The 15,181-nt window shown below is 37.3% G+C and overlaps 1 protein-coding gene across 1 annotated transcript; it reads right to left on the bottom strand.

The window, feature by feature from the left end:
- Window positions 1-2,174: 2,174 nt before the first annotated feature.
- On the bottom strand, window positions 2,175-13,303 carry sypl2a (synaptophysin-like 2a). The gene is made up of 6 exons (XM_026344719.2): window positions 13,088-13,303; window positions 12,763-12,837; window positions 6,728-6,843; window positions 6,255-6,453; window positions 5,361-5,534; window positions 2,175-4,028 (listed from the first exon to the last, which is right to left on the bottom strand). Exons 1-6 carry the CDS (start codon window positions 13,100-13,102, stop codon window positions 3,903-3,905), a joined length of 705 nt encoding a protein of 234 aa, XP_026200504.1. The 5' UTR covers window positions 13,103-13,303; the 3' UTR covers window positions 2,175-3,902.
- Between the last annotated feature and the right edge of the window lie 1,878 nt (window positions 13,304-15,181).

Raw genomic sequence — 15,181 nt, 5'->3', positions numbered from 1 at the left:
AGACATTGTGCTGAATTTAACCGGTAAATGTGGGGGGCCTCAGGAAAGTTCCTTCACATTGTCAAGCCTTCAGAATCCAAAATAAGTGTCTCCATGTTGCAGAAGGTTGACAGCTTCCCAAAATATTTCTATGTAATCCTTTTCCCAGTTATGACTGAATCTTTTCCATTCCTGCACACAACATATGAGTCACTGAACTTACTTGTGTGTGCATGTATGAGTCATGTTATTCATCATGAATGAGCTAGCACATCGGGTTGTGGTTCAGCCTTTATTTCTACATTTGTACAAACACATGCTGTTCACTTGGAGATTGAAGCTCAAGGAGAGTGTGTTCCTAAGCAGTGATCAGAAATCACAGGTCAACACACCTTTCTTTTTTCCTAATCCCCATAAGTGGTTAAGCCTTACCTCACACAGCTAAGAGCCGTATTAAAACACACACACGGTTCAGCATGACCATGTAACTGCATCACACAGAAACTCTGCAAGTATGTGTCTGCATTCTTGTGATATAATATCATAAATCATATCACACATCAAACACAGGAAAATGACTATTTGTCTGTCTGTTAAAAATTTACTTACTACACAAAAACGAACAAAATACATTTACCACATAAACTACAAAAACCTGTGTTTTAATAAAATTTTATTGTGTTTGTAGTTTGGGTATCATTTCCATTCTCTGCTACTTCATGGTTTGATGCCCCTACATTTCAGAGGCATCGCTGTCACTCCACCACATTTATTTAGTAGTTACTTTTTCACAATTAATAGTACAAAATATATGATCCTCATATAAATATATGATATGATGAATACATGATCTTTGGGGTGAAATTCATGAAGTGTAAAGTAATTAAAATGATAATTATTAGATTCACAAATGTGATCATTTAAAACAGTGCATTAGGTAAATAGAAGAAGCGCCTTTTTTACCAGCGTTCAATAACAATTTAATAATATATTTGCTGATGTTATATATGAGGGAGGGTTTTTCAGGTACTGTTAATACACAGCTGGATACAAAACAGAAAAGTATTACTAACACGCCTACGAAACCCCGTAGTGTAGCGCTGACATACCATCTAGCAGCTGTCCACCCACAATTTCCAAAAGGGGATCAATAAAGTATTCATTATTTATTTATTATTTATTTTATTTATTTATAATTAAAAAGTTATTGGTTGATGTAGTTGTCCCTTTTGTCCATGAAAAATTCAGTCATGATATGTTGCAAAAATATATATGTGATCAATAATATATCAATTGGTGTAAAATGAGCCAGTCTGCTTAGAGAGTACTTTTACTTTTGGTACTTAAGGTATTGGTTGTGTACTTTTACTTCACATGAATGCAAGATTTCCTTGTATGTGTCCCATGGTATTTGTACACAGTGATATTGCTAGAAAACAGGTGTGCAGAAAGCAGATGTTACTGTTAACATGCGAGTATATATTTTTGAAATACCTCTACCATGTTCCACCTGCACAGCAATTCTGAAGTGAAAATTCTGTCAAAAGATATTTGATGTTTAGTTAAGTCTACACTGCTGGTGAAGGCCATAGCATGATTCACATCATTTTCATTCTCATCAAACCATTCAGTGACCCTTTGAGCCCTGTGGATGAAGGGAATCCTGGAAGAGACCACTCCCATTAGGATGGAAATGCTTTATGACAGGATAAAGGTGGTCACACAGAGAAGCTGTGTTTTGATTTGCAGTGACCCAGCAGATCCCTTCGCCGTAAGGGATGAAGCATTCAGGGTTTTGTGTGTGTGTGTGTGTGTGTGTCTATCTATCTATCTATCTATCAATATATAAAATGATAATCCATGACTCACTGAAATATACAGGAGATCCTTTATCCTTTATCCCCACAGCCATCAGGCTCTACAACACCCTAGCCAACAGCAGATGATTACTTACCTATGTCACTATCTTTCTATCGTCAAGACAACCTGAATTTCCCTTTGGGATTATTAAGGTTTATCTTATGTTATTAAACTATATAGACTTTTTGGTCATTTCCATGGACAAGTTAAGGATTTTTTTTGATTTCATGAACTGAGCTAATAGCAGGATTGATACTATTTGGCTAAAATTCTACACCTTGTGGATTCAAATACCTGTAAATCATGTGGATGGGCGGTATGGAGTAAACATGTACTAAATTATTAAGTCACTGTGTGATTTAATTAAGAAAAAGAGACCAGAATCCAGCAGTTGCAGCTCTCATGTTTTCCCACTAACTTCTTAAAGTCAGATAAAGCATTGTTTCATTTTTTTTTTACTTTTACACAAACATGGCATAAAATTAGTAAGTAAATAAGTCCAATGTCAATAAATCATTACATCAACATCCATATAACACTGTGGTTAAATCTACTTTAACTAAAATTAATCTTTTAAAACTGAGCAAGAAATTTGACTTTAAGTGCCTCAAGCAGCCCAACATACATTCCCTACAGTGGCATGAAATAGAATAGCTGCACAGACTGATCTGAACTCAAAACAATCAATTAATGCACATAAACTTCATAGAGATCATTACATCCCACTTAGTGCAATGCTTTTAGTCAATGTATTGACAAAAAGTCATCAAGAGTGACTCTGAACAACTGTAAGAGTTCAATATAAAGTTATAGCCAAAGGTCATAAATACAGCCAGAGAACATTAGCCTGGTAATCACATTTTAACTTGTGTTCTTAAACTAGTTATAGTCAAATGCTTGAGCCTAAAGCTGCTCAGTGGTAAGACACATAACAGCAAATTTGACAGTGTTACAAAACAACAAGAAAATCAAAGAGAAGCTGCACAGTGATACTTGGGAAATACAAATAGAAACCCAACATTGATCTTAAAAAGATGCAATGGAAGAATTAATGTAGATATAAAGGCATTTGGAATTTATATAAATAATGTTATTGCAAGTTATCTTTTGCAAACTGTAGTTGAAACAAGTATTACCCTTAGTGTTACAGAGTAGCCTAAATGTAACATTTTGATCAGACAGGAACAAAACGCAGTAAACTCAACAAAGTGAGTAAACATGTGGTGAGCCTGCCTTGTTCTGGATACAGGCTAAATATATTTAAGACACCATCACAACCTAAAACGTTGCTCAAAATGATAAAAAAGGTCTCTGCTTTCCCAATAGAAGTATAAAGAAGTGCAGCATACTGTGGTGTGATTTTTCTTTTCACTTGTAGTGTGTATTCTTTGAGATCAACAGGTAAGTCCAGGGTGATCAAAGTGTGTTCAAAGTGCTGTAACTATGTGGTTATGTAGTGTATTGCAATACATCTAAGCAGGACACTGCTGTGGGCATGGCAAGGCTGTTGATCATTACCTAGTCTAATGGCTCTGAGACAGTTGAGGGCTGTGGTGTCATCAGCTGCTTTAACAGGAGGAAAAAGAGCACTAATCATATATTTACCACTAGGCCACTCTTCTATTGAAAGTGAAGTGACTGACATGTTTAGAGTTGGAGTACTTGGAATTTGTTCTGTGGCACTTCCACTTACAGATGACATAATGTAAGAAGAGCAGGGCCTACTGGATTCCTGCTGAGCATAGATGAACACCACATACATACGTTTTAGGTTTTATGTCAGGCCACATTGCAGCAGCACTTGAACATAAGTGTATAGGTATTGAAATTTGCATTTGCACTTTTAGGCACATAGGGATTGGATGATTATTGACTTATAAACAAAGGACACAGCCATTGGGGAACTAGGCTACATTTAGATAATCATTAAGTGAAAATAATTCTGGCTAGTGATGTGGGTATTTAGGGTAATTACTTTTGTTTTGTTTATAGGGACCAGTGTTGGGCACAAAGCATTTCTCCTGTGGGGCCTGGGCTATGCTCAAGGACCCTCAGTGATGTGGCTACGGCCCAGGGGCCCCTCCTTCCTCCACGGTTGCTGGTGGGTTGGGATCCTTGTGGAAAGGAGTCTCCTTGTAAATGAACCAGCAGTTACCTGCCCACAGGATCAAGTTCAAAAACCCAAAGGTCTGAACAAGGACAGAAAAAGAAACAATTATTGGAGATTAGATATGTTTGGCGGGACAAATATTGTTTACTGCACACTTTCATGTTTTGTGGTAAACATCTTTACTTTGACTGAAGATTCATCATTCGGACCACGAGTCATCCAGGTCATGGTTATCCAAAAATGCTCCTAAGTATCAACTGGGCTTGTTTTAAGTACTTAAAGACATTTCACATTCCATTTGGAAGGCTTCATCTGTCTTGACTGAAATTTTGTGTTTTGTGAAATTCTGTGTTTTGTTCCTTAAGGCAAGTTTGACTTGAAAGGTTAAAAGTGTTGTCTTGAGTAGTGCATGCAAAAATGGAAAATAAAAAAAATGCTATTGTAAGACTACATTTTCATTTTACAATGCATGTTCAAATTTTATTTTGCATACTGTAGTTAACACTACACTTTTGCTCCAAAAAGAAATGTTGCAATCATTAAGACTAGTATCATGACAAGAAAATATTTTGATTTTGAACACCAGATGGCACTGGCGGTACAGGTATATTGAACAATTCTTAACAGTATTATCAGTCAGGTTCCAGTAGCTTTTGGAATACTGTGCTGAAAACAGTGGTAGCCAACAGGCAATAATATATCTAATATGCAAAATACAAACTATGATGTCTTCAGCTGTGACTAAAGTTTGTGAGAGCTAAAAGGTGAACATTGCTAGTTTGTTCACACGGGCAGTTACAACATGTAGTCACTGTGGCGACAGGCCAGAATTTGCATATCAGCTCAAATTCTGTCATAAATGATGCATAATAGTTTTTCATGAGCAGGAGCAAGAAATAGAAATTCTGTTAGAACAAATAATTAAATCCAAAGCAGTTAAAATTACAGAAAACAAGTCTCATGAAAACACACTATGAACAAATTAATATTTCACCTGCCTGTGTATTTGATATTTTTAATTCTCTGTAGGCCTATAAAACAATGTGAACCTGACACATTAGAAAAAATAAGCGAGGTGATGTTTTGCCAATGCTTCTAGTCTGCTGTCATGGTCTGTATGTGTCTATGCACAATGGGTACTCAAACCTTTAGTTTGGCCATTTTACAGTGACTGGAATGGATTAAACTGCCAATTTAAAATCCTGTCATGGCTCTCTTCCCTTCTTCCTTTACAGAGTTTTGTGGACAAAGTCAGCAGTTGTTTTAAAATGATCAGGTATTAGGACAGCTTTGCTGTGCCCTTAAAACATGTAAAGTAGGAAGAGTTTCTCAATATTAAAAATGTTGATACAATATTGACAAGGCTGAGTTCACAAGATTAGCAGCATGTACACTATTAAGCACGACTTACCACTGAGGCATTGAGGCGACCCATAGAAGGAACGTCACCTGCTTGACAGATGCTTGGACATTGCTCCACTAGGTGGTGAGGGTTAGTGGCCCATTTGACATCTGTCAGACCTTTTCCCCAAGCTGAGGAAGACACAAGCCACAGGAAGGCAAAGGCAGCAGTCACCACCAGGTCCTGCAAGGAGTACACAGTATGCATGTTTACAATGACATCGATACTTGGAAAGTTCTTACTCCCTGATTCATAGAAACATCTGCTGTTTAAAAAAAAAAAAAAAAACAACCCACACAGTTTCAAAAAGTTTGGGACTTCTTATTTGTTAATGCTTTAAGTAAAAATGAAAATAGAAACCTCCAGCAGAACTCAAATTAAAACATTGTTCAAAATAGAACATGCAAAGATATTAACTATGAGCCTGGTTCTGCTGGAGGTTTGGTCAGCTGGAGGGAGTTTTTCCTCTCCACTGTTGCCTCGCGCTTGCTCAAATAGGGGTTGTTAGGTTTTCTTTATAATTCTGTATTACAGTTACATTTTGTAAGGTCTTAAACCTTACACTGTTAAGCGTCTTGAGATAACTTTTGTTGTAATTTGTTGTGTTTTGATTGTGATAGCTGTATGATCAATGGATGCTGATGTTTTGCCTTAAGCTTTTCTCTGAATTATCTCCCATAAACAGTATGAGTTCCTCTTAGGCTAAAAAATAAGATTAGGATTTCCTGAGGTTTTTCTTTTGATTACTATTCCAAAGACGTGGTTTCCTGACATGTTTATGTAGCTGCGTTAGTCAATCACACGTGGTCAAATGCACATTACTGGCATGTGATGTAAACTGTGTACTATTTGACTTGTCTGATACCTACTGTCTGTAGGCTAAAAGAAAGGATGTGTACTCACTATGATGGGGCCGCGACTTGTCTGGCGGTAGACAGTCTGGTAGCCTAGGTAGAGGATCAGTGTGGCAGTGCAATAAAGGAACCCAAACACACCGACACACACAAAGAACTCTGCTGAGGAGGAGAAGTCACCCTGCAGGTAGGTCGTATTGGTTGTACTGCTGCCACATGACGGCAATTGATAGGGGTACGCTGACAACCTGAAGGGAGGGACAAAGAGGGGTAGGTGCTTTAAACACTCCTTTTATGCTTTTATACTCTCTTTTTTTTTCCATTTCAGAAAAAACAACACCATACCTCTTTTATCCAAGGAATGCAAGAAGAGAGAATGTAGAATAATTAAGAAGTTTTACAAAGACAAAAACATAACCTTCAACTGCGCTGTATGATAGTATGCAGCATGATCAGAAAGGAATATTACAGGGTCTTAAATGTATCACTTTTAATTTATAAAATGTTTTTATTACACAGTACCTGAATGGGTAGCCAAACGTAGCATTTACATTGTGTTCCTGAGTTGAACATTTGACTGTGAAGTGAGTTGTCCCAGAGTAACCTCCAGTGGTGGCAAAAGCAAAGATGTTGAAGACCTGCAAAGGCAGAGAAAGAAAAGATATGAAAAGAGAGCTGCTTGACTATCAGGCTTTCGGTTTCAAAGGAAATGAAACATAATTCTTCTACATTCAGATAGATTATCTGAAGGTTTGTTTTAAAATGTAAATAAAGCCAATTTAATGACTATCTTAACAACTAGACTATCTTTCTAAATATTTCTACAAAATTAACAAAGACTCTTTCAAAGTATGCAACCTTATAGGATGTAAAATAGCTTCTACATTAAAAATGATATCGTGGCCCACTGTACACGTCTATTGGCAAGAGATTTTTTTTCAGTTTTTGCTGTGAACTAACTTTCCGACTTTACTATCACTCTTCTCTCCAACTGTCACATCCTTTTTCCATACAGGAAACGCCCTCCCTCACAGAAAGCTTAACGCAAACATGGCACAACGATTTTACATGAAGTTAACAAACCAGACTTTGAGCCAAGCTTTTAGAAAAAGCAGTCTTTTCCTAGTTCACGTGTGCTCAAATGCCATATTGTGCAACTATGACACTGTTCTTGGAGACAAGTATTGGTTTCTTCTGTGTGTTCCCACCTAGGATTAGACAAATATATACAGGGTTGTACAGTAGTACTTGTAATGCCAAATGTATGTGTGAGTGAAGTTTATTTACTGTATAAGAAATATGAATGTCAGCAAAAATGTTCCTTCTCAAGGGAGAAAAAAATGCTGTTGTCTTAAACCACTGACACTGCAGACACCAGCAGAAAGAATGGAACGTGGGGGGGGGGGTGAACATTTCCTATAACCTTTAACATGAACTGACTGTGCAGAAAAACTGTGATGCCACTTCAGGTTTAACACAGGATCACCACCATCAGGAATTGTTGTTTATTAGTCAAACGGGCCTGACTTTAAATATTGCCGTTTGTGTCTGATTCAGACAACGTTCTCAAGGTGGGAAAGGATCTCAAGCTAGATTTTCCAGCCTAAGCAGTACACTGATGGCCACTGTGTACAGTAGATACTGTTCAAGCAGAACTGCTTTAGGTCTGTCATATTCTGTTGACATCTCGTGTATGGCTCTCTTAATGTCGTTCTATAGCTCTCTTTTGGGTTAAGGTCTAGGCTCTGACTTGGTCACTCTGAAGATTCTGTTGTATGTTTTGGGTCATTGTCTTGTTGCATCAACCAACCTCTACAGAGTTTCATCTGATGTACAGACATTCTGGCGTTTGTTGGCCCAATCACTGCAAGCTGGCCAGGCCCTGATGCAACAAAGCAGGTCCAAATCATGATGTTTCCTACTAAACATTTGAGATGATGTTTTCATGATGATTGATGATATGCTGTGCCCTTTTTTATGTCAAATGTAGTGCTGTGTGTTCTTTCAAAATAGTTCACTCTAGTTTTATTAGTCCACAAAACATTCAGCAATACTGCTGTGGAGTGTCAGCAATGTTCTTTTTAGAAAACAGCGGCTTCCTTCGAAGTGTTCTGCCACAGACAATCTGCTTCTTCAATGTTTTTACATATTATAGTCTCATTAACACAGATGTTAGCCAGTTCCAATGTTGCCTATAAATCTTGGTCTGTCACTCAGGCTGCTTCTTTACCTTATTAATGGGTTTGTTTTCCTCTTGGAGTCATTTTGAATGGATGCCCACTACTTGGTACAGTAGCCACAGTTGCAAAGTGTCTCCATTTGTAGATTGTTTGCCTAACTTTAGACTTGTGAAGTTCTAAAGTCTTTGACATCACTTTGTAACCCTTTCCAGCTTTTTGTAACTCAACAATTCTTGTAGATGCTCTGAAAGCTATTTTTGCCAAGGCATGGGTTACATAAGCGTATTCTTCTTCAAATTTTCTTAACTTATGCTAATACATGACTCCAATGACCTTTTTTGAGAACATTATTCAAAGGATTCATAATATACCTTTTCCACCCGCACTGTGAGGTTTTTATGGTTTTTCTTAATAAAGACATGAAAGATCAAAATTTTTGTGTAATTTAGGCACATTGTATTTGTTCATACTTTAGACTTAGATGAAGATCGTTAGAAACTTTTTCCTGCCACTGTATATCGGTACACAAGGCATTTCCATCTAAGTCAATTCCAATGTTGTTGGGATTCACATGTTATTTACAGGATGACATGTCTATACTGTTTCATTAGGGTTGCCATTCACTAATGGCAAATTTTTTTTTAAGAAACCCGATAGTCTTCCTGTTTGTTACACTGCCTGCATAAAGTAATATTAAAAGTTGCTGAGTTAAATGCCTAGTCCTCTATATTTCTGTTTTAACTGTCATTAGTCAGCTATGCCTGGTATCCTATTGGCTTGTGAATTTTGATAGGGTCCTCTGAGGTTGTTCAACACAGAAACAAGGGTGAGATGTTTTGAGAGCGAGCAGAAGCAACATTTGAACACCAGCAGATACATTCAGAATGTGAGAGAAGGGTTTTGAGAGAAAGCAAAACAAAATCTGAACAGGAAATCGCTAAAGTGTGCTCTCAAATTGGAAAAACAGCACTCGATTAAAGAAAGCAATCTCATCCGATATTTATTTAATATGTCTGTTAAACAATGGACAAATTAGGTATGTAGTGAGTGGTACATGCCAGTACTGCAGCTAATGATTATTTACATTAGTGGCTAATTTAATCTTTAATTTGGAGATTATTTCAGTTTATTGATGATTTATTTAGTCAATAGACAATTTTCTCACGTCCATGTTGTCTTCCTCAATGTACTGCTTGTTTTATACAGTCCAATCCAAATGTGCTTCATGTTTGTGATCAGCCAAAAGGGCCAAAAAAAATGGCCTTCACTCAGAATATGTGAGTTTGGAATCATTTAACTCAATTACAAACATACAAACAGAAGATTCATGCTTGTAATGTGACAGTGTTCATATGGTCACAAGAAAATCTGCTCTGTAAACAATATAGTTTGCAGAAACACTATGTTGAGTGGGGCAGCTCCTTATACACACCTCTTCCCCTCCATGGACATCCTTCCTCCAATGAAAAGCTTCTCATTAAAGCATGTGATTCTTGCTTCCGTACTTTCTCTCAAGAATAATGCCCTTTGTTCACTTACGCCCACATCTACCAAAGCACATTCCCAAATCACCAGGATCCTTTTCAACTACAATACAGATAAATACAACAAGCCAAAGCACAGGCTAGGCACTAAGGTGGGCAGCATGCAGGTTGTAGTAACATAGTAATGGCACCATGATAAACAGAAACAGAAACACACACACACACACACACACACACACAGGGAGAGAGCAAGAGCGAGAGAGAGAGAGAGAGAGAAATGGAGAGCAGTATTTAGCAAGCTTCAGGCCCATTGAGGACTTTCAGGAATGGGTTTCATCTTTCAGATGTCTCTGGCTCTCCACAACATTTCTTAGCTTTCATCTCATCCCTGTTTGACACAGCCTGGCCAATCGGACAGCACCCCAAATAAACTCTCCAGGCTGGGAGTGGGTTCCTTGTCTAGAGTCCAGTGTCCAACATAGCTTCCCAGATGAAGCCTTTCACACTATCTCTCCTAGTGGAGGAGTGGCAGGACAGATAAGAAGTAGCAGCCAGTCACAAGGTTCTGACACCAGCAATTTCATTTTATTCATCAGTCTTTATTTGAATATAGCACATCACGTGGACATATGAGAATGATGAACCATATACACACCCGGCAGGTCGTAACTGCAAAAATAGCATGACCACCGCCTTTTAAAGTGGTGACTACCTTCCTGCTGACACTGAAAAACTGCTAAAATGGCTAATGGCTAATGCCTTCCAACAACATGGAGAGGAGGCAGGCACACCTTTTCTTTCAAAGCTAAAATACATCACCCTAGAAGAATTCTGTGTATTTCATTCTTGCAAATGAAGGAGACTAATGACAAATTGCTGAACCAACTCAAGACATTGGAAACAGTAAGATTTTAAATTTCAAAAACAAAGGTTATAGCTTTGAAAATCAAATTTGAAAGATGCAAAACACCTTTCAACATAGACAGCAGTTGCATTACATTTAGTTGACTAGACAGCTTCTAGTACATGTAGCACCGCAAGCCCACCAAATATTAATGCAGAGCAAGGGGAGACATCCAGCTAGCTAGTTTGGCTAGTTATACTGTGCCTAGCTTTACCTTTAGTGCTCTTTATGCATATCTACTTCTATAAATTATTGTAAAATTGTTTGTTTTAGAATGGCTTCTGTTTATCACAAGTCATTAATGATGTTATTAATCACACCTGTGCTTGTCCTGCTGAAGTATCTGCTGTGAAAAAACATATATAGTTGAAATCTGAATACAACAAAATTTAATCCGATTTCACTTTGGCTTCAATTAACATCATTTAGATAATTAAAACAAACTGGTGAGTGGTTTATGACCTGCATGATCATCTAACTGCTCTTGTCCATTAAAAATAAAAGGCAAAGCTAACAAAAACACTTCAGTTAAAATTGAGCTGATATTTATATATTTTCATACCCAAATGTGACAGTGGTTATTGTGCAATAAAGATAAATACTGGAACAGTACGGCAGACTTTTTTTTTTTTTTTTTTTTTAAACACATTTTCCTGGTGTGAACCTCCACAGCAGCAGAGGTGTTAGAAGTACACATACTCACAAAATACACAGTCAACTTATTAGCTGACTGCATTTATATTAATAATCTACATCTGCAAAACCTAATACTGCAAAATCCAGCAAACAGTGATGTAAAAGGTACAATATTTTATTTTACAATTTTCCATTGAAGTATTGTACTTGGATAAATGTATTTATTTACTTACCACCTCTTTATATCAATGAAAAAAAACTGCTATGTATGTTAATTAGCAACAGGATATAGCTGCTCCTAAAGCCCACGCCTTAAACACACACACACACACACACACACACACCCAGCTGTAATGGAACATTTAGCACAGTAGCCTGCATGAAATAGAGACACAGAGCACTACTAGTATTAGCTGTCACATATGAGTGCGCATTCCTGGACTGTTTTCTTTTTTTAGTAAGCAGTCAATACAACTTACTTGTAATAAAGTCAACTGCACAGACCTCTTCTCTTCCCTTCTACTGTGCCATAGCACATATCTAAGCTATTTGATTCTCAGCAGCTAGCATTCCATCCAGAGCTGGTTCATTGAAGCACCAAAAGGAGTACTCTCGATTTTACCCACCATAATCACCTACTTTACTGAGTCTGTATTTTTCTGTAGCAACACACAACATCAAAACTACTCCTGTCAAAGGTAGCAGAGCTTACATTTACATTTAGTCATTTAGCAGACGCTAAATCAAGGGAAAAAAAACATCACAGCAAAGTCCTATTAAAAGAGAAAGCTTAGCTGTCTAAAGGTATGCAACGACTTGCAAGTAAATGTTTCGGTTTCCACTTTGGTCCACTGCTACAATTAAGTTTTACAACGGAAAAGGTGTAAAAAGCTTACATCAGAAACCTGACATTCTCTTTTAGGTTAACATTTTACTTGGAGAAACGGCAGCTAACATTCACTGTAAGGCTACAAGGTACGGCACAATTAAAGTAAGGAAAGCAGGTCAGAAGCCAAGACTCCACAGTTCCCCAAGGCAGGGACAGAAGAACCTGCAACAGTTGATTAGGTTCAAGTTTTCGTTTGCCTTTGTACCTCAGTATATGAAATAACTTAGCTACAGTGTGTCTACCATTAGCTTCTTCCCGTAGACACTTGTACCGTATCTGGATTTGGTCAAATCAACTACTAGCAAATATTAACATCACGAGAATCAAATGAGAGTCAAACTTGAGGAATGCCGAGGATATCCGCGGCTGAAAACAATAAAGTTACTTATAAACACAGATGACGTTGCTTAATTTCTAATTTGGGCAGATTTAACGGTACTTAAATGTATTTTGCCTTCACTCACCCATTCTAGGACACGAATAAATCCAAGGGGTTCTTTCAGTGGTCCCAGGTCCAGAGTAAATCCAGACACCAGTTTCTAGGGACAACAAACAAACTGTATAAGAAGACGAACAACACGCCCAGAAGTAACTAACTTACGTGTAATGTTAAAAGAATTAAAGCCAGCTTTCAGCGTTCACTATCGATATATTGGTATTAGCTTACCTGTTTTGTTTATCACCTTGTGGCTAACTGGCCCTGCCCTTGTTAGCCAAGCCCTGCTAGCGACATGCTAATACCAACGTTAACTCATGCTAACCTAGCTATTTACTAATTACCTCACCTACCTGAACAGTGTCCATTGAGACGTGCAACAACTGAAAGGACGTTCGTATTTATCTCCTAGAATTATCAGTTTTGTGGAAAATATATCTTCAAGCTGCTCCGTTTGCATTCGAGTGGCACCATGCAATCCAAGAGCTACTGTCAGCAAGCAGCAGAGAGTTTGAACAGCCAGTGAAACCACTGATAAGACTACTGTCAACCCTACACAGCTCAACCGCAGTCAGACTGACCAGAGGTAAATACTCAGCACTTCCGGTTACTTTTCAAAATAGTCAATATTTCAATCCAAATAATATGTGTACTGCAATGGCTTCAGAAAAAGTGAACACAAAATAATAATAATAATAAACACGAATAGGCAACAGGTACTAGAATGTAGGCTACATAAGTGACTAATTATAAATAAAAGAAAATTGAATCACTATTTTATTGTCGTTTATTAGTCAAAGTCTTCTCATTGATCCCATTGATTCCACACAGATTTAACAAATAATGCACAATAAAGACAATATTAAAACAATTATAGCATCAAATAATTACAAATTGGATCCCACTGACTTCTTAAAAGGAGCCCATCCTAGCTGACACTCCTGATTTCCGGAGTATTTAACTGATAAACGATATAAAAAATTTCAGGTACCGATATGTACACAAACAATATTTAAAACTGGATGTTGGTTCATCACGCTGCACACAAGAGAAGCGGCGTTCAAGTGGCTCCAAGGAAAAGCCATCAGGCTTCACGTGCTTACTGAAACTGTATCATTTCGCAAAAAAATTTAATTTGTGAAATATGTCTTTTGAAAATAATGACACCTGAAATGGTCTAATGTGTGTAATTGGACGAAATGTTTGAAATGTATGACAGATGTAATTAATTAATTATGTAATATGATGCAATAATGCTAAATAGGTTTTTGAAAAGCTTGGGTGAAAGTTGTAATGTTTTGAATATAAAAAAATACAAATAGAAAGATTGTCTTTCCTGACGTAGGTTTTTGGTCGCGTCTTTACCGTAAACGCCAGACAAAATGCGCAACAGAATTTGAAGAGCGGCTGACTTGACTGCGGTCTTGTGAGAGACGACTCACTTGACCGATGTTAAGGACGAAATTGTAATGGCTATAGCCATTCATAGGAAGAAAATGAGTTCAGTTTCTCTTACTGTTCAACTTAATTGCCAAGTCGCAATAACGGAAACTATCTTTAGCGTCTTTCATCTCCGTTTTTCAGTGTCATAATTCAAATGGCAATTAATTTGTCAAGTGGAAATTCAATATGTGATTTTGTCATGCAATTTGACGATGCATTTTGCAGTTGGCAATTCAATGTGCAATCTGACAATACATTTTGCAGTTGACAATTCAATGCGTGATTTGAGACTTTCAAAATTACTTTTGAAAATTAAATGGTTTTGTGTAACACCCCTTCAGGTTACAGTTGTCTTTCTGCAAAGCACATGTACAGTCACCTTCCCCACACCAATTTAAAAAAAAAAAAGAGCCAGAGAGAAAGAAAGGAAAAGCAATCCCGAAACATGTTTTCTGTCTTCATACAGTTAACATCTGTGGACCACACTTCTAAAAACCTGCCCAGGGCAGAGGGGAAATCAGATTACTCTTCTACTGCATGTATACTCAGATTTTCAGTAACCTGGTTACTTCAATCCATGTCCATGTACCAGTTAAATGCATTAGACGGGCGGTGCTGGTTCAATGTCACATTTGAATAAAGAGACCAAAAATCCATGGCAATATGAAAAGCTACTGATTTTATTTAAAACGTCTAGTCAAAGAAACTAAGGATTGAATTGGCACTTTTTTATACTGAATTGCCAATTGCAATATGCATTTTCGCACATTGAATTGTTATTTGAATAAAGAGACCAAAAACCTATGGTAATATAAAATGCCATTAATTTAGCTTATATTTTAAACGTTTAATTAAATTAAAATGCCACTCTTGGCAATAAGTTCCCAATTGCAGAATGCATTTTCAAATTCCATGACAAAATCGCATATTGAATTTCCAGTTGAAAAATGAATTGAATTATGTTACTGAACAACTTCCATAGCTCTCGACTGCTGTAGCAGCCA

Source organism: Anabas testudineus, chromosome 5 (genome assembly GCF_900324465.2).
Source record: "Anabas testudineus chromosome 5, fAnaTes1.2, whole genome shotgun sequence".
Lineage (NCBI taxonomy): Eukaryota > Metazoa > Chordata > Actinopteri > Anabantiformes > Anabantidae > Anabas > Anabas testudineus.
Note: the sequence above shows the minus strand (reverse complement) of the source record. Positions and strands in the feature narration are given on the sequence as shown.

What these genes read in the sequence shown, in the direction of transcription:
- sypl2a (XM_026344719.2), bottom strand. An exon ending in TTATTCGTGTCCTAGAATGG is followed by an intron (nt 6,844 to 12,762) that starts GTGAGTGAAGGC and finishes CTGCCTTTGCAG; the next exon opens with GTCTTCAACATCTTTGCTTT. An exon ending in CAAGTCGCGGCCCCATCATA is followed by an intron (nt 5,535 to 6,254) that starts GTGAGTACACAT and finishes TACTCCTTGCAG; the next exon opens with GACCTGGTGGTGACTGCTGC.